This window comes from Argentina silus (assembly GCF_951799395.1).
Source record: "Argentina silus genome assembly, chromosome: 9".
NCBI classification, from domain to species: Eukaryota; Metazoa; Chordata; class Actinopteri; order Argentiniformes; family Argentinidae; genus Argentina; species Argentina silus.
In genome coordinates this window covers 18,749,756-18,776,369 of record NC_139663.1, presented here as the reverse complement: position 1 = coordinate 18,776,369, position 26,614 = coordinate 18,749,756, and the positions used below count along the sequence as shown (strand labels likewise).

At 41.6% G+C, this 26,614-nt stretch overlaps 4 protein-coding genes across 6 annotated transcripts; 2 read left to right on the top strand and 2 right to left on the bottom strand.

Moving 5' to 3' along the window:
- Window positions 1-1,485: 1,485 nt before the first annotated feature.
- Window positions 1,486-6,890, bottom strand: LOC310809727 (serine/threonine-protein phosphatase 4 catalytic subunit B-like). Its single transcript, XM_083677148.1, has 9 exons — window positions 6,756-6,890; window positions 5,660-5,952; window positions 5,301-5,352; window positions 5,135-5,185; window positions 4,616-4,717; window positions 3,858-4,031; window positions 3,433-3,559; window positions 3,048-3,237; window positions 1,486-2,473 (listed from the first exon to the last, which is right to left on the bottom strand). The coding sequence occupies exons 2-9, from the start codon at window positions 5,767-5,769 to the stop codon at window positions 2,344-2,346; spliced, it is 936 nt and encodes a 311-aa protein (XP_083533274.1). The 5' UTR covers window positions 5,770-5,952; window positions 6,756-6,890; the 3' UTR covers window positions 1,486-2,343.
- Window positions 6,891-7,164: 274 nt separating this feature from the next.
- On the bottom strand, window positions 7,165-16,515 carry cln3 (CLN3 lysosomal/endosomal transmembrane protein, battenin). Of its 3 annotated transcripts, none has more exons than XM_083677131.1 (15): window positions 16,158-16,515; window positions 16,014-16,050; window positions 15,363-15,459; window positions 15,144-15,227; window positions 14,402-14,481; window positions 13,682-13,767; window positions 12,425-12,497; window positions 11,898-12,041; window positions 11,508-11,707; window positions 11,091-11,143; window positions 10,690-10,758; window positions 10,254-10,309; window positions 9,170-9,263; window positions 8,116-8,256; window positions 7,165-7,963 (listed from the first exon to the last, which is right to left on the bottom strand). In XM_083677131.1, exons 1-15 carry the CDS (start codon window positions 16,210-16,212, stop codon window positions 7,847-7,849), a joined length of 1,386 nt encoding a protein of 461 aa, XP_083533257.1. In that variant the 5' UTR covers window positions 16,213-16,515; the 3' UTR covers window positions 7,165-7,846. The 3 variants fall into 3 exon arrangements, with proteins under 3 accessions (XP_083533257.1, XP_083533258.1, XP_083533259.1); XM_083677132.1 differs by having other exon boundaries at window positions 11,517-11,707; XM_083677133.1 differs by having other exon boundaries at window positions 16,177-16,515.
- A 1,494-nt stretch (window positions 16,516-18,009) lies between these two features.
- LOC310809730 (tryptase-2-like) lies at window positions 18,010-21,595 on the top strand. The gene is made up of 5 exons (XM_083677152.1): window positions 18,010-18,089; window positions 18,616-18,787; window positions 18,986-19,245; window positions 20,036-20,175; window positions 21,127-21,595. The coding sequence occupies exons 1-5, from the start codon at window positions 18,044-18,046 to the stop codon at window positions 21,298-21,300; spliced, it is 792 nt and encodes a 263-aa protein (XP_083533278.1). The 5' UTR covers window positions 18,010-18,043; the 3' UTR covers window positions 21,301-21,595.
- A 416-nt stretch (window positions 21,596-22,011) lies between these two features.
- On the top strand, window positions 22,012-25,837 carry LOC310809872 (brain-specific serine protease 4-like; the record flags this gene model as incomplete). The annotated part of the gene is made up of 5 exons (XM_083677392.1): window positions 22,012-22,057; window positions 22,565-22,736; window positions 23,496-23,764; window positions 24,288-24,433; window positions 25,368-25,837. 5 exons carry the CDS (start codon window positions 22,012-22,014, stop codon window positions 25,548-25,550), a joined length of 816 nt encoding a protein of 271 aa, XP_083533518.1. The 3' UTR covers window positions 25,551-25,837.
- Window positions 25,838-26,614: the final 777 nt, after the last annotated feature.

The window sequence follows — 26,614 nt, the reverse complement described above, 5'->3', positions numbered from 1 at the left end:
TATAAAGGCCATTGTTAGCTCCAGCTATTTGGATCTAAGACTTCAGGAGTTGTGGCAATTTCAGTGTTCTATCATTATGTTATTGGTTCAATGTTAAAATGATTATCTTGTGTTTTTGTTATTTCATAGGTATTAAACTGGAATGTTTTATAACTGTTTAGAGTTTAAAGTTCTGTGTTACTCAGTTGTTGAAAAATACAAAACAAATGAACACATTTCTTGCCATCAGACCTCTTACAATGTACAAGCATTAGGGGAAACATACTATACCGTTGCATCTTGCAACGTCAGTGAATTGCCATAACTTCCCGAGTTTATTCCCCAGGCAGTGTTTTTATGAGCATGGCCTTATTTCTATTACAGCCTATTGAATGACTGTTATTCATATTCCATTCACCCAGCTCAATGTAACATCGATAGGTTTAGGCTATTTACATACCCACCCCGGGCATGATACTCAAATTTGCCCACCCTATACCCATCATGAGGTTACTACAACCTAGCCTACAAATGAAAGTTTATAATGTAGGTGCAAAGGAGGAGTGACATTGGAGTAATCAAGGTGACAGTGACACCGTCTCGCACACTCATCGAGCTGATCTGATCGCCCACACACAGTTCATTGCCATAGCAGCTACATACAGCATCGCTTTGCTCATTGTATAATTGCTTTTCGCATCGACAAACTCTCCTCCTCTCACCGTTTCCCTTCACCTGGGGACTTCAGGTATAAGAGCAGGGTGGTCCAAAAATCTTTTCATTTCCATAGATTTCCATGTTAAAATGTGTACTTTCAAGTTTGAGTAGTTTAAGAAGTATAATAAGTTTGAAAAATATAAATGTAAGCAATGTGAGTTAGACCTCTATGCACGTTTGAAAGTTGGCTTGGTCTAAATAGATATTTCTGCTTCGCTTTGCATCAATCACTAGTAAAAGAGCACGTATAAGTGTTGGGGAGGAGCTCCACTGCATGTCGTTCAACTGTTAGTTGAATTACATTTTGCTGTAGCTTGGTGGTAGCTACTCATTTCATCCCATCCCCCGCAAAAGAAAAGAAAAAATAGTAATATTAACTTTCATTCTAAACCTCGAACTTCAAATACTTCCCTACTTTTATTCCCTCACTGCTTCCCGTCTCCCCACTACACTTTATCTTTCTGGCGTTTCAGCTTCTGCCATACTGACATCTTTCAGTAACTGACTGTCCTGTGTTGGAAGAAGCAGTTGATGTAGTGAACTACTTTTTCAAAGTAGCTTTAGTTTGAAAGACTATAGTTCTCTTAAAGGGTAGCTTCAGTGTAGTTCAACTTCTTCTCTATTAAAGTAACTGCCAATCTGGTTAAATAGAATTTAGAAGTTTAGGATTCACCCAAGCAAGAGATCTCACACGTTAGCGTTTTTTGTGGGAGCACGGCGTATCACACAATCTACTTTCAATAAGCACTAATACATCTTCACATTAATTGTAACACCCACCTCAGATAATTAAAGAGCATTGATACAAAAAGATTTTATTATCACAATATGAAAAGTCAACAGTGAGTCCTACAGAGTTTCGTGGATTGGAGGCATTGGGGGAAACAACAGTTTCATATGTAATGATCCTGTTTGACCAGTTTATTTGTTTGTTTCAGAGTGTAGAGGCTTAGGTGCTGAGCAGCATTGAGTTTAGGTCTGTTGAGGACAAAATGAGACAGAAGACAGGCAAACAGAAAACTGAAATAACAGCAAACTGGAAAAATCATCTGCAACAATTATACAAAAATCAGATAAAGAAGAAAAGTTTAAGAAAAAGTATGCATAATGGAAATTCCAACCAAGAAATGGGGAGATATTTCCTATATCTACATATTAAAACCATCTCTATATATCACATTCCTGGTACCCCTCCATCTATAGGACAATGTTCACATTTTCAAACGTAAAAATACTACTGCGTTAGGAAGGGGGGCAAATATCAATCAACTCTACAGGGGTGAGAGAGGGGGTGAGGGGTATTAATGGAGGGAGGGGTAAGAGAGAAGAGAGGTGATGGCCATTTTAGAGAGCTGAAGAGAAATGACAACAGTCATGGGCCCAGTGTCATGCCAACCTGTAACCGCTGGATACTGTCTTCTTGATTCCCTGTCCAAGGACTGAACAGGCGGTCGTCAGTGTGGCGCACAGCGCCACCTATCTTTCAGACAGGCTAGGAGCAGTCTCCGCCACACTGACCCGGCCCCTTTCAGCTCTTTAGGTGAGGAATCAACAAGTGGCCAGGAGGTCGGTTTGAAATTGAACCAAAGAGAGTCAACACACGGGCATCCTAACATAAAGGCTCCAAACTCCTTCCCGTACGAGAGGTCACAGGAAGTAGTCGGCCACTGGCTTTTTGGAGGGGATGCCCCTGGTCTCTTGCGGAGCCGCTTCGAATATGATGAACTCCCGCTGCAGGTGCTCGTCCAGCTCCAAAATGGCCGCAACATTACCACACCTGTGTGTTTTAGTTCACAAGAAAAAAAAAAAAAAAAGCACACTTTACATAACCTACATTTATAAAGTCACTGAGGATAACACAAACTCAAAGACTCAGTAACTAGGGCAAGACTGGCAGTGCATTGGGCACCTCAAAGGCACTTCACATTTGACAAATTTGACTCCTTGACAGCTCTCCTGAACTGGCTACCTGCATACATTTATTATACAGTAGACGGTAAACTATTCCATTCTACAAAAACTGTGTATAACAATGTATTTTCTTTTCAAAGCAAGATTTTGTAGATTAAACCTACAATACAAAATCACTAGCATTGGCTCTAGAAGCATATCTATAAATGCAAGAGGCTTACAGCAACATGAACACAGCCACGGGCCAACAAAGCATAAACAACTGTCCCTACACACAAGTATTTAGTGACTGGGAGGAGAACGCATCTTCTCTACTGTGCTGAAGTAATACCTCACAGACTATACAAACAGGTCTTGCTAGCTGTTAGAAACCTGCACTATCATTATTTTGTTCATTTTGTAATGCATGGACCAAGTAGTCGTCGTCCCCACACACACACCTGTAGCAGTAGTTGGGTGCAGACCAGACAGTGAGCACAGTCTCGTTGAAGTGCCACTTGTAGCCCTCCATGACCAGCTGGTGAGCCCTGCATATCATGTGGATGTCATTGGCTGCGTTGAACTGGGCCACCACGTCGCTGCCAAACAGGTAGCCTGCCCCCCTTGGGCTCACACCCCACCCTGTGGTGTCTTAAGAGAGGGAAACAGGAAGGGAGTGATACAAATCAATTCATGTTATGCTACTGGCTGCTAAAATGTGCATTTATGAGATGATAATGCTTATTTCTCAAATACCACAGGCAAAAAAAATCTGAACAAAATACCCCCCCCCCCCCCCTCCCAAAATGAGACTACATTTACAGTGAAAGTGCAGAACAGTCTCACCTTCGGGGTCAGACCATAGCAGGTCACACATGGGGCCATCGTGAGGCACTTCCTGTTTCCTGTCAATAGTCCGGATCTGGTCCAGTGTCTGGATGGAGGGAGAAAGGCCCCCGTGCACACAGAATATCTACACAACAAGAGGGACACAATTACAAACTACAGTAACCGAGGGCCGTGTGTAATCAAAGCCCTGTGAAGAGGGTTTTTAAAATTCATTACATTCAAACATTCTTCCCATGGAGTAAACAAATGTGTGAGAATTAATTAGTTCAATTACAAGACATAGTTTCTTAGTCTTCATAGAAGCAGATGACGTATAACATATGGGGAGGAAGACTGGAGAAAACATGGGAGTCGTGTCTTGAGTGAGTTTGAACTAAAACAGTCACAAGGTGAACAGATGAGACTACAGCATGGGGCCACACCTTGCCGTCGATGATGGCAGAGAGGGACAGGTAGTCGAAGATCTCAGTGCAGTATCTCCACACTGTGACCGAGCCGTACTTGCGGAGGCACTCATCGTAAAAGCCGTAGACCTGCGTGATCTGACGCGACTCGTGGTTCCCGCGGATCAGGGTGATCCTGTCTGGATACCGCACCTGAGGGAGAAGGGGTGGGGTCCTCATTAGCTGGATCCTAGAAGAGCGAACCTTCCGGGCAAAAGACCAATAACAGGGGTGGAGTGGGTGTGGCCAAGCCGAATACAGCTAAAGGTTTGGGTGGGGTTAAGACACCTTTTCAAAAACAAAGTCAAATTGTATTTGTCACTTACATCGCATACAGCCGTAATTGACAGTGAAATGCTTTGGGATCTTGCTCCTCGCTCAACAACAATCAACAATACAATATAATATACTAGTAAGACCTTTTGACTCTAGTCCAACATTAGAACTCTACCATAGTGTTTCTTTAACTATGACGGGGAAGTTTCCAGTGAAGTAGAGGGTAAACGCACATAAACCCCGTTCTGGCACTATTTTTTTGGGGGGGGGGGGGGGTGAGAAGCTTTAAATTAAAAAATAATTTTTAAAATAAAAATATTTTAAATCATAATTTACGAAAATCCGTAATTTTGTTTGGTGTTCAGCGTTTACCCACCTTTTTTTCTACAACTACATCCCTGGAAGCATCCAAATAGAAACCATCCAATAAGTCCCTTTGAAAAACAGCATTTCGTAAGTACCTTCAGTGCCAGCAGCAGCAGGAACGTCTCCACACTGTAGAAGCCTCTGTCCACAAAGTCACCCATGAAGAGATAGTTTGTCTCTGGAACATCGCCCCCTACCTGCACAGTTCACACATGGATTGATTAGGAGAAAATGGCATGCCGAAAGTGGATCAAGCTCTATGGTATGGGGGTGGCATTGGCATTAGAGCCTGACCAAATTGAAGTGGTGAAATAAATACATGGCCCTTTGTCACATTAACAGCCAATGCCACCTGATTAGTGGCTGCTATAAGTATAGAACAGAGACCTTTTTACTTTAAAGTTTCCAGTAAGCTGTGTCAGTAGCTGTGTCAGTAGCAAGCAGATTTCTGGCTCTGAGGCAACAAGACGTGAAAATTGAGTTGCGCATCAGTGCCATTGAGCACAGTGCTATAGAGAAGTGTGAGAAAGCAGAGGAAACAGAATAGGACACCCTTGATGGGAATCATACAGCATTATGGATTGTATGGTAATTGGACAGGCGATTATACATACTCTGAACAATTCTTTTAGGTCATAGAACTGTCCGTGAATGTCCCCACACACCTGTGGTAGGAACAGAGAAAGACCGATGTCACATACAAGAAAAAAAATAAAACTGATATTATATTGTTTCATTACCAATTGAATAACAGTACATTTAATGAAGAATGGCACTCACTGTGACTGGTGAGTCCACTCGCTGGACGTTACTCTCTTCTACCAGAATCTCCCTTGAACACAAACATGTACACACACACACACACACACACACACACACACTTAGGGATAGTACAGCTTTTACACTGTTATAGATGCTAAGATAATGCACATTGTGTATTGAGCAGGGTCTCGGTGTTATACATTAGCAGGCAAAATAATTTTAAATAGTTCTGGTTTGTGTTGTTTGAAACGTGCAGAACTTTCCAGTTGCTGTTTGCGCAGGGTAGATCAGGGACGTTTATTTGCTATATCTGCAACGTTCTGAATGTTTCACCCCACTGAACACTGGGTGTGACTTAACTAATCTGTGTGTGTTACCTGGCTTTGGCACATAGTGCTTTGACTTCATTTTCCTTGATGAGTTCACAGCGCCGGAGCTGCTCTATCTGTCGGTCCAGGTCACTGATGTCCCCCATTGTCACACACATATGGAGAGAGAGGGTCACACACACTCCTTACTCTCTCTGGGGAGGGTCCTCCTGCAGGACCAAGCAATTGCAGGGTGTGTATCCTTCACACGCGGTCACACACCCACTGACCCCCCTAGTCTAAGACACACCCTTGTGGTCCAGGCACTTTCAGGAAAGAGGTACGAGAGGGAAGAGTGAGACCTGTGGAAGGGAATGAGAGAGAGGATCAATGGAGCACTGCTACATACACTCAAATCCAAATACTGTCTGTTCGATCAGCTCTGGTAGCTAGAAAGTTTTTAGGGTTTTATCATAATAATATGTTTAACTTCACACTAGCTAAATCTTCATAGTTGATAAGTTGTTAACCAAATAACTTTGCATAGGCCTAGCTAAGTGCGGGCTGGTTCTATTAGTCGATGTTCTAGTTACATATTGTGATGAGCTAAAGATCACTTAAACTAGTTTGCTACAATCCAGAGAAATGAAAAAAGCTGGTCACTTAAACTGCCTCATATAGTCCAAGCCAGGAAATCTTTTATTTATGTTCGTTAAATCAAGTTAGTCCGTGGTTAGTGAAATTATTTTTAGGAGGCTAGCTAGCTAATGCTGCTAGATCTGCGCTTGCTAAGCAATATTGCTGATTTTCTCACGAGCAAGTAGTGTTCTTCGGCAATCATATAATATCGCAGTTGGTGTGAGTTAGCGGGTATCGATCGAGCTATTTCGTGATTGATACTGTCTTTATCTAGTAGCTAGGTCTCTGCTAGTACAAGCAAAGCCGATATAATACAGAGGTACTAGCTGTATGGGTACCTGCTACCGGTAAGCTAGGTGGCTAGCTACGCTTATCAGGTGCTTACAAAATGAAGCCAACAAGCTAGCCAGCAAGCTATCGTTATAGCAATTTAGCTGGATAGCATAGCCTGCTAGTTAGCTCGTTTGTTTTGTCTTTTTAACTAATAAAAGCGCGATCGATCGTAAGTACACACAACTACACGTACCGTCAAATGTGTGAGGGGAGGACTTCGAGATAGAGTCCAAATGTTTTATTCCATGTGTTGAGCTCTTCTTTTTCGCCGGCCCGTTCCTTTCTTTATCACCGGTTCGCCACCGCCGCCGCCGCCGTACGGGTTGTGTGCAACTTCCGGCTTCGCACGCGCGTTGCGCAGTCATGAAACGGGAGGGGAAACGGGGACGCGCACAGTCACATCCCATAAAGGATCATAAGTGTGGCATACCATTCTGCTTACTATATGTATACTCAATTATTTGTATTAACTTATATAGTGCATTCAAGCTGAAAACTGCGAAGACTATTTAAAATTGGCGTGTAAGTAAATACCAATTGGCAATATTGCAATTTATAGAAAAAGTCAAGAAATATCAACCAGGAGAAAAAGCATATTTTGATCGAATGAAACCATTTAATAATTTGTAAAAACAAGAATCAAATAAAAACAGTCAGTCTTCATACGTTACAATTTCATGTTGACATAACAATGGTTAGAGCCCACACCATGTAAATAGATTAGATTAGATTAGATTCAACTTTAGTCATTGTGCAGAGTACAAGTACAGAGACAACGAAATGCAGTTAGCGTCTAACCAGAAGTGCAAAAAAGCTAGTGTTAGTATTCATTATTTCATACACATATCAGCAGGAAAGAAGAGTAAAATACAATACTTCAGTAAGACATTGCACATTGGAATGTAGCTTAATAAATATTAAAAATATACAAATCCAAACGTTAAGAACAAGATAAAATATAAATCATTTAGCAATCAATAAAAAAAACGTTTTGGTGATGGTGGAAAAAGGGATGAATACGAATGAAGAGAGGTGAATCTCCATTGAGGATATTTTTTAGTATTTAGAAGAAGGCTAAATCTGTGTCCTGTAAAGAGATTTAACAACCGCAAAGGCCCCACTACACTCTCCCAATTTTGTTCATCATTGGTAAAAGTTAGTCTGTTGAAGTAAAATAAAATGCCATGTATCACGATGTGACATGACGTCAATCCAAGGCACAGTAGAGCATAATGCTACCTCTCTGCACTTTCCACCCCTCAACTCTTCCTTCTTCTCTCTGTCTTATAATGAGCAGAAGTATCTATGGACGGGGAAAGCAGTGAGGCCGGAGAGGGCGATGCCCAGACTGTCTCCCGCGCTGGCTGCAGCCATGGCAAACTCCCTTTGTCTGTCTCCAGTCTACAGGGGGGCGAGAGAAAGACAGAGGTTAGGGGACTCACGCTCACACTATTCTGTGTTACTGCAGCTCCATTTTAGGGGACATGAAGAACAGGTAGACGGACACAAAACAGAACACCACCACCACCCTCGCACACAGTCAACCGACTGACCTCCTCACTGATGAAGTAGAAGGTGTTGACGTACGCGGCTCCTCCCAGCAGCCCCTCATAGAGAACTATTCCAAACACCACCCACGGGTTAGGCAGGAACTGGTAGTACACAGACAGAAACAGCAGCACCGCATTCACACACTGTGAAGAGAGAGAGAGAGAGGGAGAGAGAGATAGGGGGGGAGAGAGAGAGAGAGAGAGGGAGGGAGAGAGAGAGAGAGAGAGAGGGAGGGAGGGGGCATAGACAAGAGAATAAGAGAAGAGAAAGAGACATAGAGAGAGAGGGTTTACAGAGGCAGTGAGAGAAAGAGTGGGATGGATAAAGTTGAGAGTAGAAAGACAGGTGGGATCAAACAATGTAAAGGGAGAGAGAAATACAGAGAGGAAAAGTATAAGATTCTCTGGTTTAATTCAATGGTTTATTTTTTCAGATTGGGTTCACCATTTAGAAAGTACACTATTGGGCTAGGCGCAGAGATTAAGAATAGGAGAGGGATGAACGATTTCACCTCAGAGGGGTCAACCGATTGCAATTGGTGGATGCTGTAAATCTGCAACTCAGCATAGATCACATTTATGAGGGTAAACTCAAAGGTCAACAAGAGTTTACTGCGCACACCTCTTATGTCCTGCTAGATGCTATAGATAGCACCACTACAAAAAACTCTTGTCTAACTACCTGCTCTCTCTCTCTTAATGCACTTTTGACTGCCTTGACCCAGTCCACCACCCTGTTGTTGCTTGGTAAGCCGAGCATGGATGTAGCTGAACAGGCCCTGCTCATCCTAGAAGGTATTTTTCCCTTCAAGGCTTTCACCTTGAAGAGGCTGCACGGGGCACGGGGCTGCATGGTGCACAGGACTTTCACCTTTTTATTTGGCACCATATCAGAACATGTTTGATATGTCATTGTCCCCCCATGTACATTCCAATCCTCCTTGTCTCCTGTGGTGTGAAAGGTTTTCTGACCGCAAGATTTGTAAAACTGTGTAGGAAGCTTTACCCCCTTCTCTCTCTCTCTCTCTTTCTTTCTTCTCATCCACCATTCCCTCACCTGCAGCAGGGAGAGAATCCAAATTCTGCTGATCTTCACACAGCAGAGAGAGGAACGCGAGATCAACACCCCCACCTGGTACAGCGTCTGGTACCTGAGAACACACACACACACACACACACACACACACACACACACACACACACACACACACACACACACACACACACACACACACACACTTGAGAAGCCTGTTTTTATTTGTATGGAGTAGTTTGTCTCAACTGGAGACATAGAGAAGGAAATTACTGTGCAAAATAGAAATGTGCCCATTATGAAAATCTCTTCGGCTCCCTACCCCTCTCAGCTACTGGACCTCCCGCTAACGACCCCTGGACCGAACCCCGACTACCCCTTCAGATTATCCCACGGCTCTCTTCCTTCCCCCAAACACTGGACCTCCTGCTATCGACCCCCGGACCGGACCTCAACGACCCCCCCTTGGAATATCTCTCTCTCCCCTACCCCTCTCCCTATTCTTTATTATTAAATACGCCTTCGGGCTGAAACACTACCCTCTCTGTGTGCCGTCATTTGGTTCCTCAGACGTTCTGTGTAACATACTGTACTTCAAACAACATGTTCACCACTGGGCAGGTTGCCTAGGACTCAAAGCTTATTAAAACAGCCTAACTAATGAACTAATTGTTCCAATATTCAGGGGATATGTAGACATCGGCACAGTGAGCAGACATACGAAATGGCATAGAAAATCAGTGGTCGAACGGATGAGAAATTAGCCAAGGCGATTTGGCAGTTTCAATGGTAGGTGTAACGACTAAATAGGTCACCTCCGATCAATGTTCGACATGTTGTCTTAGATCATTAAAAGGCAAAAAGTATGAGTCATGCTGACTCACATATGAATCTAACTGCAACAGACTATGGAACTGCCACCATGGAACTGCTAAGACACATTCCATGGTGGTACACTTGTAAGCACATAAACCGACAACACTGTGTCCCAATTTTCCATCCTTTTCCCTGCAAGTGTGCACTTGTGCACAATATATATATATATTGTGCCTTGTAATGAATCAATGCTGTACTGTATGTTGTGCTAGGGATTCTGAATCACACTGACCAGCGATACTGCTCTGCGTGAGAGAGGTAGAACTCTGGGAAATACAGGAGCTCCAACTGGGAAGGTAGTTGAAAAATGAGGATTAGTACAAGAACACAGGTGAGTCACTTGCACTTGTACAACAGTGAACTTTTGTAGTCTTTTTTTAATGATTTCTATTTATAAACACTGTGGCTGCTATAGTATAATAACAGGTAATTGTATTATTTTAAGAAAGTTTTACATGAGTGGTTGGTGGTTTCTTTTTCATCTTACTTAGGGGAAAACACCTCTTATGAAGTTGCTCTGGATAAGAACATCTGCCTAATGACTTAACTATAGATGGAGCTTATGTCCAACAATGAGTGTTTGTTAATGAGGTTAAGTGATATGATGTGTATCCTAACTAGATGCAGTACCACCGTGTAGCTGACGGGGGCGACAGAGGCCTACTCACCAGACCCTGGTTGATGAAATACTCTGCGAAGTAGACAACTCCCAGAGGAACAACAAACCTCAGCAGCCCCTGGAGTGACGAGGTGGAATTAAAGGGGAACAACAAACATAGGAATTAGTTACTGTCCTCTTTCAGTGAGAGCCGCAGAGCACCAGTAAAAGGGACTGTAGCTAGCCAAAGTCTTCTTTACAGGCTTTTGAATACCTTACAATTGGCGAATTCGTCGCTGAAATCAGGCAGTCTGCCTGGCTTAAGGTAACATGACCCCCATATTAACTGCACCGTAATATAGGGCTTTGTAAAAAGCCGAATCTACTGTCAGATGGGGCATATACATGGTAAACATCTGTCATGGTGTCACAATACTCACAATTATTAGGCAAGGGTTCTACAGTACTCACTTTAATAACGTCCAGTTTCTCACTGAAGGACAATGGTCCAGTAGGCTTGTCTTCTATAACATAAGAAAAACATGGCTTGCGTGGTTATTCAATAACATATCAAATACTTCTCCACAGATGGATATACTCATGCTTGTGATAATGGGATAATTACAATCCAATGGCAAGACACATTCCATGGTGGTACACTTGTAAGCACATAAACACTGTGTCCCAATTTTCCATCCTTTTTCCCTGCAAGTGTGCACTTGTCCACTACCCAACCCATGTCCACTGCCCAACCTGGTGTTTAAAAGCACATGCTTGGTGTTAGAGCCCATGGTTCCTCCAATTATATGCTTTTAAATCCACTTAGGGGAGTAAACAAGTCTACACTTCAGGGGAAAGGGTGGAGAATTAGGACGCAGGGACGCACACCTTCAGCACCTTTCTCCAGCTGCTCCTCCTCTTCCTCTTCCTCGGTGTTGTCCACTAGAGGTTGTGTTTCCGTGTCTCTCTCTCGTCCGTTAGAGTCTCGGCCCTTCGCCGTGACTCTGCCCCTCACAGACAGACCAGGCTCCGTCTCCATCCGCTGCCACTGTGGGAAGGATGAGGGGAAGACCAGAAGGGAAAAATAGCTGTGGTGGAGGGAGGGAGAGAGGGAATGAGGAAGGAAAAGAAAGAGCGTAGGAAGGAGATAGAGGGTAGGGGGAGAAAGGAGGAGAAGGAGCGATTGGCACAAAAAAAGGGAGAAGTGATTTCTCACTGTCGTCTGGCATCGGTACCACATCTTGTTAACGTGGCATGAAACATCAGTGTGAAACTCACCTGATCAACATGGCGAAGGGGACAACCAGCATGATGAGCAGCGTAACCCGGGCCGTCAGGCCGCCCTGTGTGAGAGCTGAGTACAGAAAAGCTCCGACCACACCTGCTCCACCGGTGCCTGAGCCCCAGCCCGCCAACACATCTCTGTGTGTGTGTGTGTGTGTGTGAGAGAGAGGGAGGGAGAGAAAGAGAGAATGTGGGAAGAAGGGGAGAGAGAGTAACAGCGAGTGTGGGGCAGAGAGGGAGAGAGGTTGAAAATGTGTGGCCGACAGAGAGAGAAGGGCAGAGAGCAAAGGAAGAAGCAAAGGGAGTGAGAAATGTGAGAGTGAGAGTTGATGAGAGTAAATCAAATGTCAGAGGAGGAGACCGTGGGAGGGAAGAGAGGCAATCGAAGTTTGAATATCGGCACATTGATTACACTGCAAAATGTTTTGCAATCAAATGTATTTGGGATACATCCACAGTTCCTGTGTAGTTACCAACTGTGTAGAATTCTTGAAGATAATTAAGATAATTAGAGAGCTTACCTGCTGAAGAACACAGTGAGAGCGAGGAAGGAGAGCTCTCCCAATCCAGAACTCAGACTGGCAAAGATCACACCTACACACAGGCACCACCAGAGGGCGGTATTAAAGCAGGCAGCATAATCAGTAATCTTTCATTTTTTCCGGGTCCTGTTACAACGAGTTAGCTCTTGTTAACAATTGCTATTTTCGGGTAACTATTCAAATACATTTACAGCAACGGAGAAATAGGTAACAGAGTGCCCTCCATATGTATTGGAAAGAGGAAGTATTTAGTCTTTTTTTTTTTTAGCTTTTTTGGGGGATTTGAAATCAAATCATTACTAGAGATTCTCAGCTTCAATTCAAAGGTTTTTTGTTTCAGATTGTTTTCACCATTTAGAAAGTACACATTTTTTAAACATACTCCCCCTATTTCAGGGCTCCAGAAGAATTGGAAAAAATAATATAATAATAAATAATAATAAATAAAGCACTCATGTTTAGTATTTGGTTGACAATCCTTTGCATGCAATAACTGCCTGAAGTCTGCGACCCATTGACCCCACCAGGCGCTGGGTATCTTCTCTGGTGCTCTGCCAGGCCTGTACTGCAGGCCTGTACTGTTTTGAGATATTTTTGCCTAAAGTTCCCTCTTCAGCAAATGAAATGCATATTCAATTGGATTTAAATCTGGAGAATGACTTGGACACTCTAGGACTTTCCAATTTTGGCCCTGAAAAACTCCCTAGTTGCTATTACTGTACGATGAAGCGCCACCCAATGAATTTGGAGGCATTTGCTTGTACTCGAGCAGACAAGATGTTTCTGTACACTTCAGAATACATTCTGCTGCTGCCGTCAGCAGTGAAGACAAGCGAGACAGTTCCAGTGACAGCTATACATGCCCAAGCCATTAATCCCCTACACCATATTTCACAGATGAGGCATTTGCAAATGGTTAATTTATCACCTAAATCTAAAGCTCTTAACCTGGAAACCACGGTTGGGGTTCTTGATTACTTCAGCGACATTGCATCTGATTTCAATGAAACTGACGGAGCTTTAATGTTCTCAGGATGCACATTATCATAAAATCTGTGTGAGACTGTGATAATGTAGCAACCGCAAACAAACACACACTTATCACTGACTCAAATAATCCTCACACACACTAAAAATTACAGACAGACCCACAACAACAACACTCAGAGATGCCGTCTAACACTCCAACATAAAATACAAAAAATACATAAAAGATGGATAATATCCATGCATTACCCAGAATGCTCATCCACACAGTGGTGGAGAAGGACACCATGAGGAAACTTGCCATTGCCGTGGCTACGCACACCAACACTCGGAAACTGTGGGAAAACGATGAACAATCACGCTCCACGCCATGCAGTCGGTGTCTTGGGTGTGCTCAAATCGGCAAACATTTTGCAGAAACATTTGTGAACAGTTTGAGTAAATTATGGTTAAAGGTGAAGCCATGTAGTTCTACGCTTTGGTGCCTATGGTACATATGGTACATTTTCTAATCGAGGCAAATATGCACATTCTTGTAAACAACTGAAATGTGAAATGGGTATGTAAAGGCCGGAGTTTGACCTCAACCAGATTTTAGAAAGTGCTTTGTTTGGACCAAAACAGCGCTCTGCACTGAACGTTCTTCATCATGATCTCATTTCTCATTTCGCCTTCATTTTGCACTATTTCAAAACTCAAATCTATATACTGGACCCTTCATAAATGTGGCTCTGTAATAACATTTACAAAAAGGACTATTATTCTTTTTTGCTACAAATTCATGATTAGCAATGGAAAGTTCCGCTGAAGTCTAAAACATATATATACATTTGTCTTCTTCTAAATGTTCACTTACCGTTAAAAAATGCACATTTATTGTAGAAAAACAATATTTTAAATGTCAGCCTCTTTGAGTCCACCCTGGTATTGTAATAGCTCACGTAAAAAGTATATAATCGGCCCTCTTACCCGTAGGGAACTTTGTGGATGAAGAAGGGAGCAAAGAACTTGAGGATGAGAGTAGGGAGAATATCAGCCAACAGCACAGCCTGAAGAGGATGAGAGACCAGACACTGAAACAGCTAGATCACACAGAGTAACAAACAGCACAGCCTGAAGAGGATGAGAGACCACACACTGAAACACAGCTAGATCACACAGAGTAACAAACAGCAATAGACTGAACAACAACAAAATCCATCCTAATTGAAAAAACATATTCCAAAGTACTGGGTATAAGGCAAAGTACTACGTAGGTACTAGGTACGGGTCTATATTGGGTCTAGGTAAGGGTCTATATAAGGTCTAGGTATGGGAGTCTAAGTGGGGTCTAGGTATGGGTCTATATTGGGTCTAGGTAAGGGTATATAAGGTCTAGGTATGGGAGTCTACATAGGGTCTAGAGTTTTTTCTGACCACATAACCTGAGCAGGAAATACTTTGGGCCCTCTTCCTGGTCAGGTCATGTGGTCAGGAAGACCTCCTGTCCCTAGATATAAGTGTACAACTGTAGACAAAGACAGGGTTATTCTTTGGCTCGATCCTGAAGTAATAAAGTGGGGTGACTGTGTGTAGATTGATGAGAAATTATTTAATCCATTTTAGAATAAGGCTGTGACATAACAAAATGTGGAAAAAGTGAAGGGGTCAGATACTTTCCGAATGCACTGTAACATATGATTGGGATTAGCATGGCGTGTTGTCAATTTACCGCAGTAGAAACTGGGTTGCAGTCATAACGGCTACTGTTGTTGCCGTTTCCCCCTTCAAAGTGCAACGCAACTGTGGCTGGGGTCTGAAGAGGAACAGGGGGGAGAGAAGGAAAGAGAAAGTCAGTCAGTGTAGAACTTTGAACACTGTTCACTTTGAACACACTTCAATACCGGTATTAGTGATGCTGCATTCTGCATACTGTTATACTCTCTCTTACAGGCAAGGAGGAGTTGTCCGACCCTTGTTGTTTTAAGATGTCATGGGCCGCACTAAGCATCACCACGTAAGAGAAGTTATTGCACAATCCCAGCAACCTGAAGAAAAAGATTAGAGGGAGGGGGCAGGAGGGAGTCATATGAGAGAGAGAGACTCATGAGGTCTCAGTGGATCAATGAATGATAACAAATGCACTATGCATTGCTGTTTTCTGGTAGACTGAAGACACAAAAGTCTTGCACAGAGCACTGAAAGGCAAACTAGGATCAGGAAAAATGACATTAGCTAATTATTACATACAGTCTAATCTTGATTCTACTTTGGAGCCTGCTGTTGATGTCTGTCAACATGAGGTGTCAATAAAAGTCAAGGAAGCCATTACTAGGCTGATAAATCTGATTTCAAATCCAAACTGTTGGAGTATAGAGCCAAAAGAAAACAAATCATTTTCCCAATACTTATGGAGGGCACTGTATAATAAAATGGCAATACATTTACAGTACTGCATTTGTTTTTTTTCCTTCAATTAATTCCAGAGGAATCTTATTTCACAACCCTGAGTCGGGAGCATGAGGAAATTCAGTTATTGCAGACTTACAAACTCTCTCACAACAAACAACACGTATTCAACACCTCTTGTTTAGCTACTCACCAGAAACCGCACCAATTTCTCCAGGGCGAGTAACGACCTACAGTACATAATGTGGACAGTACAAATCATTTGGGGAAATACAGCTTGCCAATAAAGCACTGAGTGTGTGACGAATCATAATAGCGTGACATGATCATGACTTACCCTCACTCTCAGAACTTACAACTGGGTCTGCATTGACGCTATCCGATTGGTCCATGATGAATAAAATAACTAGCTACTGTAGCTACCTACGGTATAAAACACAATTCTTAAGCGGCACGGGTGGTCACGACACTGACACTGACACTACTACTAATACTAACTAGCTACTGACTGAGTCAGTTAGCTTTAGCTAGCTAGCTCAACGTTTATCTTGTGCTGTGGTGTTCATACAGCATGAAAGTCGGGAAGACAAGCGAAAAATCTTAGCCACCTAGGTGTCCCTTGTCTCCTATCATTTTTGTTCAAGTGATTGTTCACTTGTACACAACTTCTGTGGATCAAAGTAAATATGCAAACACGGATGCAACACAAAAATATTTCCCCACCCTAGGAATCTACAGATGCTGCACCAAACGTTCCGCATGAGTAACATTTATTTCTACTGTGGTCCTCGTCGAAACGCACAAACTCACACATCATGAAAAAAATACACATCATAAATGGCCACAGGTGTTGGTACAAAAATACCATCAAATAAAATCTGAGAATCTCTACTGTCACCTCATAGTAATTGTTTGATTTAAAATCCAAACTTTGGGAGTGTAGAGCAAAAAAAGGAAAAAATAAGTCCCATTGCTTACACAGGGCTGTATGTGTTTTAAATTGTGGTGCCGGCTTGCCACTGTTGGGCCATCGGGGGAAGTGTACTCGTAAAGGTCATCTTTAGAGGAAAGAGGTCAGATGAATGAAGCTAAGCATCCTTTCTAAATTCTAAGTAACCAAGATAAGCAGCCTGCTCTCCTGGAATCAGATTGATGATACAGCTCTTGCCTCATCTGCAGTTTTGCAGATTTTAATAAATTAGTACACTGAGCACTCTAGGACAGGGCCAGGTTCAGGACAGAAGCACAGTCATAATGTTACAACATTTTACAAATAAGAAGTATACTTAAGTGTATTCAAAGTAAAAAATAATATCCTTAAAATATATTCATGTTGTTCTATACTTACATAAAGTACACTAAAGTTGTACTGACTTTGTACTTACAGTATGTGTACTTACTCAAAGTATACTATACTATATAATGTACTCTAAATTGTACTTTAGTATACTTCCAAAAAGCAGACTTGATTGCCATGTAATTGAATTTGTGTTTTAGTATTCTTACACAATGGATACTAGAATTTCATGTACTTTAAATTGTACTAAAGTATACAAAAAGTATGCTTGAATGTCATGTACGTAAATGTGCACTTAAGTATGCTTCAACATTGTATTTCAAGGATTTGCAATCCCATACTTCTTTAAAATGTTTGTTTAACCTCTAACAAATAGTTAACATACAGTTTTTACAGACAATAATCATTCATACTGTAACAACAATCATATTAACAAACTTCTAATATACTTCATACTATTTTACAGTAGCTCTGAATATGACAAAGATTATATTCTACTGTAAGTGTATTGAAAGTACATCTCAGATAGTCTATTGTAAATATACTTAAATATGAATTAAGAGTGGTCAATTTAATATATTACATATTAGTACAATTTAATCAGGGTAATTTTAGAATCCTTTAATATATTTAGGCATATATATATAAACTGAAGTATACTAGAGATATAACACTGAAGTATAATTAAAGGTCTAGTATGTAACATTCAAGCTTCCTAATGGTTGTAATGACTACGTTTAATTAGTAGCGATCAGGGAATGCGATCCCTTGAAAGAAATATGCTCCTTTAAGCTCCTTGGATGTGCATGTGATCTGCACTTGTGTGTGTTGATGTGATCTGGACATGTATAAAGCTACAACCCAGTCAGGGAGTGACAGTCTGTCAGATATTCTGCCTGGTTGGTTGGACGTGGACAGGGAGAGTTATGGGTTTGTGGGGACTATTGGCTGTGGTTCTCCTGGTCCATGCAGGTGAGCTCCAGAGGACAACACACACCCAGTTATTATTTTTAAAGAAAATTAGACGTCATTTTTGGGCCTATTTGAGACACTTTCAAATTGTTTGTAAAATGCTTGACCTGTCAAAAAGTACTTTCATAGATGTCATTTCACATACATTTTTGTTGATTGGTATTTGCTTATCGCAGCCTACTGTGGTTACACGGCATCATCTTACAGTATTTTTTTTTTTTTTAAAAGCCACATTTGTTTTTTGGTCATTTTATAGATACAGTACGCAGACGTGAAAGTTAATCTTGACTAGTATGCCCTTCCTTTAATTTAATTACCCCAAATGACTACAGCAAAGTTATTCTTCTCCAAAATTAGGATTGACATTTTGAAATTATGTAACATAACAAATGAAAATAAAATGATAACATAATATGACAAAACATAACAAATCATGTGGAAGAGGATGAAGAAACAGTTATTTAAGTATTTACTGTATGATCTGTAGTAAATACTCCAAGTACTGATTGATCATCCTCTTCCCCAGGATTTGTCCAGCCCCGAGCTCAGAGCTCCATCGTGGGGGGAGAGGATGCTCCAGTGGGCCGCTGGCCGTGGATGGCCTACCTTAGCCTCAACAACGGCAGTGACAGCTGGTCATGTGGGGGTTCCCTTGTCACCGAGGCGTGGGTGCTGACCGCTGCACACTGCGTGGACCCGTAAGTGTGCGTGTGAGAGTGTATATGTTTAGATAGGTTAGATATTGCATTGTGTTTATGTCTGAAAATGTGTGTGTGTGTGTGTGTGTGTGTGTGTGTGTGTGTGTGTGTGTGTGTGTGTGAGCGCGCGCGCGTGCGTGCGTGCGTGTGTGCGTGTGTGTGTGCGTGTGTGTGTGTGTGTGTGTGTGTTTGTCTCAGCCTTCCTCTAGAAAACTATTCCTTTGTGCGGCTGGGCACCCATAACCTACGAGGACCGTCTGCGTTTTATCGTGGCATAACTCAGTTCGTCCTTCACCCGGACTACGTGGGCGTCCTGAACGACATTGCCCTGGTGCAGCTGATTGAGAGTGTCCCCTTGTCACCCTCGGTATCCCTTGTTCCCCTGCCTTGGCATGGGAACACTTTCAGCCTTGAGTCAGAGTGCTGGGTCACTGGCTGGGGAAATATCGAGGAGGATGGTAAACTGAGCGCACCCCGACATAGATAAACACATCTAGGGCTCTATTTTCAGTCAAACCGGACACAAGTCCAAAAGCAGGCATATTTGCAATTTGTGTCGGTGGTAAGAGGTGAAAATATCACTGTGCTGTATCGCTGTCTCGATGTTAGGGGAAATCTGGGACTCAAACAATAACAAAGCAGTGACTACTTTTTTTGGTTAGCAACTGAGGGATGGGGCTGGAGAAATGTAACCACTTTCAAATGTATAGATGGAGCTGTGGATGCATTGACTGACCATCCATGAGATCAAAATGATAATGATTTCATTGAATAATGTTTTGAAGCGATACACTGTTTGTTTACAATTACATTGTTGACAGACAATGGAGTAAAACAAGCTTATATTGTTGTACTGGTGGGGTAAGACAGTTGAATTAAGCTCATGGGGCATTTATAAGTTATATTCTTTAAGAATCAATGTATGTTTAATTCATTTAATTTCCCAGATTGCCCGTTTAATTCAAACAATTCCTGAATTGACTAAATTTAAATCAAATTGAGCCCAACCCATATCTTGCATGTCTTGATTGACTGTCTTGTTTCTCAATTCAGACTATTCCTCTCAATTCAGACTATTCCTCTCAATTCAGACTATTCCTCTCAATTCAGACTATTCCTCCGGCTTTAGCTGTTGTTACTTCATGTCTCTTTCTCTCTCTTTCTCTCAACCTCTTTCTCCCTCCTCACTCGACTCTGTATGCAACTCTCTCTACACCCCCCCCCCCCACCTTCTATCTCTCTCTATAGTGGCCTTGCCTGGACTTAAGACCCTCCAGCAGCTGAAGCTGTCCATCATTAAGCATAGCTTATGTAAGGAAGCTTATCCCGAACTCACTTCCGGTATGATTTGTGCAGGCTTCATGGAGGGAGGGAAGGACTCTTGCCAGGTATGTTTTCACTTCCTAATCTCCCGATTGTCACCAAATATTTGAAGTCCCTGAATCACAAATCAACCCTTAAGCCTAGGGTGAGCAGATTTCCTTGGGCAAAATACTGAACAAATCAAGTGCACCTACATGTATGCAGTTGACTTGCAGTGATGCTTGACCAGAGAGACTGAGTATTCAGCTGTGTTTAACACTGGGAATATTTGGCCTATGAAATGTGCATGGTTGGCCGCAGGACGATTTAAAGAATTAAATAATAGTATGAGTATATAAGAGTACACTCCAAAAAGTATATTTCTCATCAATCCACCGTTGATATGGTCCCAAAATATAATCACTTTTTGCATACAAGCCACATAGAAATCCAAATGACAAGCTTATATTTACTCCCTGAAAAAGAGAGATAATAATGGATATTGTGTCAATAGCTTGTCATTATAATATCGATGAGGCTAGTATGCACATAATGATATTTTGGGACCATACAATACTTATATTGTATGTACACTGATATACTGTATACTTGAAAATGACTTTTGAGTAGTTTTTAACTGTATATCGAACAATATAGTGGAAGCTAATGGAGCAGCTTCCCACTCTAAAAAGTACAGAAACTTCATTTTAGAAACTCCCAACCCAGTGTAGCAACAACATGTCTTCTGAGGCTGTGTGTGTGTATTTTACTGAATAATTCTTGCAAAATAACATGGAATTTTATTTTTCTGACATAAATGAGAGATGCACTTATTAAAAATCAACTGGATTGATCGACAACATCACACACACACACACACGCACACACACACACACATATATATATACTCAAAAAATATATATATATATAAATAAATCTGTTTTCAGTCTGAGATACAGTATCACATCAACTCTCTTGCATGCAGTCACACAGTATGATGCATGCATTTGTGTTTGTGTGGTTTGTGTTCTTCACAGGGGGACTCAGGTGGGCCGATGGTATGCCGCTCTGCTGGGAAGTTTGTCCAGGCAGGAATCGTAAGTTTCGGGAAAGGCTGTGCTATCGAGGACTACCCTGGAGTCTACACCCGTGTGGTCCACTATTTGGACTTCATTCAGGAGATTCTTCAATCTGACACCCAGCTCATCTGAGACCTAGGCTGCCCTTTAACTATGCCTGTATGACACAAGCTTCTTGTAAATCCATTGATTTATCTATCAACTTTTTCTATTCTTTCCTGAGCATCTCTCATCTTAAAGTCAAGCCAAAATCCAGATATGAGATATATCTATAGGACTTTTGTGTTAATCATTTCAGCATTGAAAACATTGAACAAAGTCTGAGCTGGATTCTCTTGTTGATTCTATTGGTATTGTACTACTTATTGATTCTTTACCATGACTATGTAGACCTACCTGTGCTACCAAACATTTAGTAAACTGTGCAAGCATGAACCCTTGTGTGTGTGTCATGTTTTTTAGCGTTTCTGTGGCAATTTGAAATTGAGTAATACGTTGACTTATATGTAATATGCCCCCATATTACAGATAGACACCAGGCTCAAAACAAACTCATCATTTTAAGAATTGAAGAACCAACATTTTGTTACTTTTCACATACTGTACCTCACTCCTATACACTGCCTGTTTCTTGTAGCCATTGCATTTGAGTTGAAATCAAGAAAACAAACTTGCAACAAAAAAAGGACAGGAAGTGAAAAAGGGGAGGCAAGACTATCTTAATCTCTGCTGAACTAGCAGATCTACTTTCAGCCATTTTACTCTATAAAGCTACACCCCAGTCAGGGAGTGACAGTCTGTCAGATATTCTGCCTGGTTGGTTGGACGTGGACAGGGAGAGTTATGGGTTTGTGGGGACTATTGGCTGTGGTTCTGCTGGTCCATGCAGGTGAGCACTAGAGGACAACACACACTCAGTCATTATTTGTAAAGAAAATCAGACCAGATCATTTGTAGGCCTATTTGAAACACTTTCAAATTATTTGTAAAATGCTTGCCCAAGTGAAAAAATATATATACTTAAAGTATACTTCACTATTGTATTTATAGTATTTATAGTATACTTTAATACTTTAATTTATACTTTAATACTATATATATATTAATTGATATTTTAAAAAAAATCACTTGAGATATGATGTTTTTAAAAGTACTTTCATAGATATTATTTTTTTGATTGGTATTTGCTTATCACAGCCTACTGTGGTTACATTGCATCATCGTACAGTAATTTATGCAATTATTTGGAAAAAAGCCACATTTATTTTTTCGCCATTTTATAGATATGGATACATGAAGGGAAATATTGCCTAATATGCCCATCCTCTAATTTAATAACCATGTAATATCCATGCAATAAATACTCCAAGTACTGTTTCATCATCCTCTTCCCAAGGATTTGTCCAGCCTCGAGCTGAGAGCTCCATCGTGGGGGGAGAAGATGCTCAAGAGGGCGACTGGCCGTGGATGGCCTACCTTAGCCTCGCCAACGCCAGTGACACCTGGTCATGTGGGGGTTCCCTTCTCACAGAGGAGTGGGTGCTGACCGCTGCGCACTGCGTGGACCCGTAAGTGTGTGTGTGAGAGTGTATATGTTTAGATAGGTTAGATATTGCATTGTGTTTATGTCAGAAAATGTGTGTGTGTGTGTGTGTGTGTGCGCATGTGTGTGTGTGTGGTGTGTGTGTATGTGTGTGTGTGTGTGTGTGTGTGTGTGTGTGGTGTGTGTGTGTGTGTGGACCCGTAAGTGTGTGATTGAGTGCATACAGCTTTTGAGAGTGATTATGTTTATATACAGTACAAGTCAAAAGTTTGGACACAAACTTGCCAAGAGTGTGCAAAGCTGTCATCAAAGCAAAAAGGTGGTTACTTTGAAGAATCTAAAATATAAAACACATTCTGGTTTGTTTAACAATTTTTTGTTGACTACATAATTCCATATGTGTTCCTTCATAGTTTTGATGTCTTCAATATTAATCTACAATAGAAAATAATAATAAAAAATAAAGAAAAACCATTGAATGAGAAAGTGTGTCCAAACTTTTGACTGGTACTGTATGTTTAAGTTATGACTTATGTATTTGTCTGAAAATGTTTTTAAAAAGTGTGTATCATTTGTGTATGAGTGTGTGAGAAACTGTGTGTGTGTGTGTGTGTGTGTGTGTGTGTGTGTGTGTGTGTGTGTGTGTGTGTGTGTGTGTGTGTGTGTGAGCAGACATGAGGGCAAAAACTAACTAAGACACCCATTGTAACTTTTGTTGTTAATGCAGTAAATGCTTTGTTTTGGAAACTTTTGGTGTGCGCATACAGTATGTGATTTTTTTCAGGAAGGACAAACCCCTTGTGAAGCAAACCCTCGTACGGCTGGGCACCCTCAACCTACAAGGAAAGTCAGAGGTTCATTCTACTGTATCTGCTATCATCGTTCATCCGGACTACAAGAACCTCATTTTTAATGACATTGCCCTGGTGAAACTGGATCAGAGGGTCTCCTTCTCCCGCTTGGTATTCCCCGTGCCCCTGCCCAAACAGGGGGAAAAGTTTAAACCTGGGTCAGATTGCTGGGTCACTGGCTGGGGCCAGATCACAGAGACTGGTGAGCATAGCCATAGCAAGCAAGCACACACGCACGTACGCACGCAGGCACGCACACGCGCATGCAAGTATGCACTCACGCATGCACGCATGCACACACACACACACACACAGCTACTATTGTTAACTCTTAACGGGATAGTTCACTCCAATAATTTCTTAGTCTGTTCAACAGCTGTTTGCCACAACAAGGATCAGCTGTTAGGAAAGCATCAATTATCACCAGCTAACTTTGCCACTCTCGCCAGATTTACTCACTTGAGAGATTTCTGGACTTCAACTGTGTGCCTCAGTGACCAAAGCCATAAGTTTTAATGCCATGGAATTCATGTGTATGAAAAGCTAAAAATCTGGAGTTTTCAGTAGCAGCAGAATCACAGAACGAAGAACTGGGTCTTTGTTATAATTTCTCTCACCCACCTCTCCAACCTTTTCCATCCACTGCATCTCTTTACACCCTCCTGTCTATCGTTTATTCCCTCTTTCTCTCTTTCCCTTTGTCTCACTCTCTCCAACACCTCCAGCGCCACTGTCTGGGGCTATGACCCTACAGCAGCTGAAAGTTCCACTCATTCATCAACGCACCTGTAAGGCGGAGTACTCCTTTATCAAGATCACTGCTGGCATGCTATGTGCAGGCTACCTTGAGGGAGGGAAAGACTCCTGTGTGGTGAGTTCTCTTTATGATCCCCTCAGTGCAATATACAGAGTTACACTACATGCATGCATATTGCATATACATTATTTTACATACAATTTGCTTCCGCTAAAAAGTGCGCACCACTAACTTTTGTTGTCTTGGACGCTACGTTGGAAATTTCGTTCAGTAAAGTTTCAGTGAGCAGGTCTCCGGCAATCAATGGGTGGGGATAATTGAATATGACATGAAGATGTCCATTGTCCTCACCTATCAGGTTTTTACTGCGAATGTTGGAATGGATAATTATTTATTTGTTTGACAAATAAAATGACCATAGTTGTGTGATGCTGAATCATCTTGTGATGGTGTGGCTTTTGTGATAGGTTGTTATCATTAAAAACGTTGTAATAGGATGCAAAGAGGAGAGCACACCTCAGAGCGCAACTGACTGTCAATTGACTGACAAATAATACTGTTAAATCCTTGAAAAGGAATCAAATAAGCCCTACAAGCTCCGGTACCTTTTCAGCCTACCTCAAATCCGTGGACTGACTAAACGCAAAGCTGTAAAAAGCAAGACTGATAATTACCGTAATCAAATAAGCACTACACATTCCCGTGCAGTGTATACTTAAAGGCATGAGGGATTATCCCTGACCACTGCTGTGTCCGTTATGATCAAATAAGTGTCTATTTTTGCCTATAGTTAATTATTGAATGTGTAATGGATAATTTGCCCACTCCCCTTGACCTCCTAACAATCCCATTTACTGCTCCACCTATATTGGTGCAAAGTTTTTGTTGGTTGGAGCAGACTTACCTTGAGGTGACACCAAATTACCATAACAGTCTTTGCACATGGTTTTAGCTGTTTAGTGGAAGCAAATTTGAGCCCATAGACTCATACACACACTTGTATGAGTCAATACTGTATTCATGTTTGTGTGGTTTGTCTACTTCACAGGGGGACTCTGGTGGGCCGCTAGTGTGTCGCTCTGCTGGCAGGTTTGTCCAGGTGGGAATAGTGAGTTTCGGGCAAGGCTGTGCCAGGAAAGGCTACCCTGGGGTCTACACCCGTGTCGCCAGCTACAGGGGCTTCATTGAGGAGACTATTCTCTCCGACACTGAGGCTTCTGCTGAGGCCTAGGCTGCCTGTAGTCCTTCCCACTCTCCATCTCTCTCTCTTTTTCTGTTCAATCACCTCAAGGATCTCTCTTCCATTGCCCTGAGGCAGGTTTTAAGACCATTGAATTTAATATGCTGTAACATGGGATTTTTGTCCATATGCATTGCTTGTTAAACACTCTTAAAGAAAATTATTTCTTGAATACTTATTGTGTTGACTTACACTGAAATAGCCAACCTGTAGTAAAGTCTGCAACTATAAACCCCTTTTGTGTGTCAGATTTGTATTCAATTTTAATACTCTAATACTAATATATATGGATAATAATTATTCGCCTCACAATTGACAGATGAAAATGAAATTGTGTGTCAGGTTTCAGTGTGATGCCGATTTTGTGTTACCTACAAACCATTGCCTGAAGAGAAAGGAGTTGACAAGCACCTGCATCCTCACATTTCTAAAGGGAATCACTTTTGTCCCATTCATTATTTAACTACAGCAAGAAATACTATGAATCTCCAAGCCTTTTATGACCCTTGATCCTGAGGTCAAGCAAGAGAGCCCTTAACAGACACACCTGTGACACACACATAAAGTGTAGTCAACTTTGTTTTAAGGGCAGAAATAATCTGATTGGTTTAGGGTAGAACACATTCTAAAATGGTATCTAAAAAGTCAGTGAGTGGAGTTTAACAGATGCACAACTTTTGAAAACATGGCAGAGGTTTGAAATGAGAATCTTGTTAATAAAACTTTGAGATACATAATTGTTATGAAATGTTAGTTTGGGTCAAGGTCACTTGAGGCCATAAGGACAAATGTCAAGCACAATAGGTAATAAAAAAAGAAGTCATTTGAATGGCTCCCTCTTCGGGTCAAGATCACCTGGTGTCCTAAGGGCAGACGTCAAGCGCAAAAGGTAATACAAATATTACTGCCCTCTATGAAAGAAACTATCATAAACATATCCAAAACCTTAGGCTTGCCAACAACAACAGTTTGGAACATCATCCAAAAGAAGAAAAACAGCAAACTCAAACGGCCTGGTAGGCCAAGGGTTAGACTTCTACAGTGGATGACCAAAG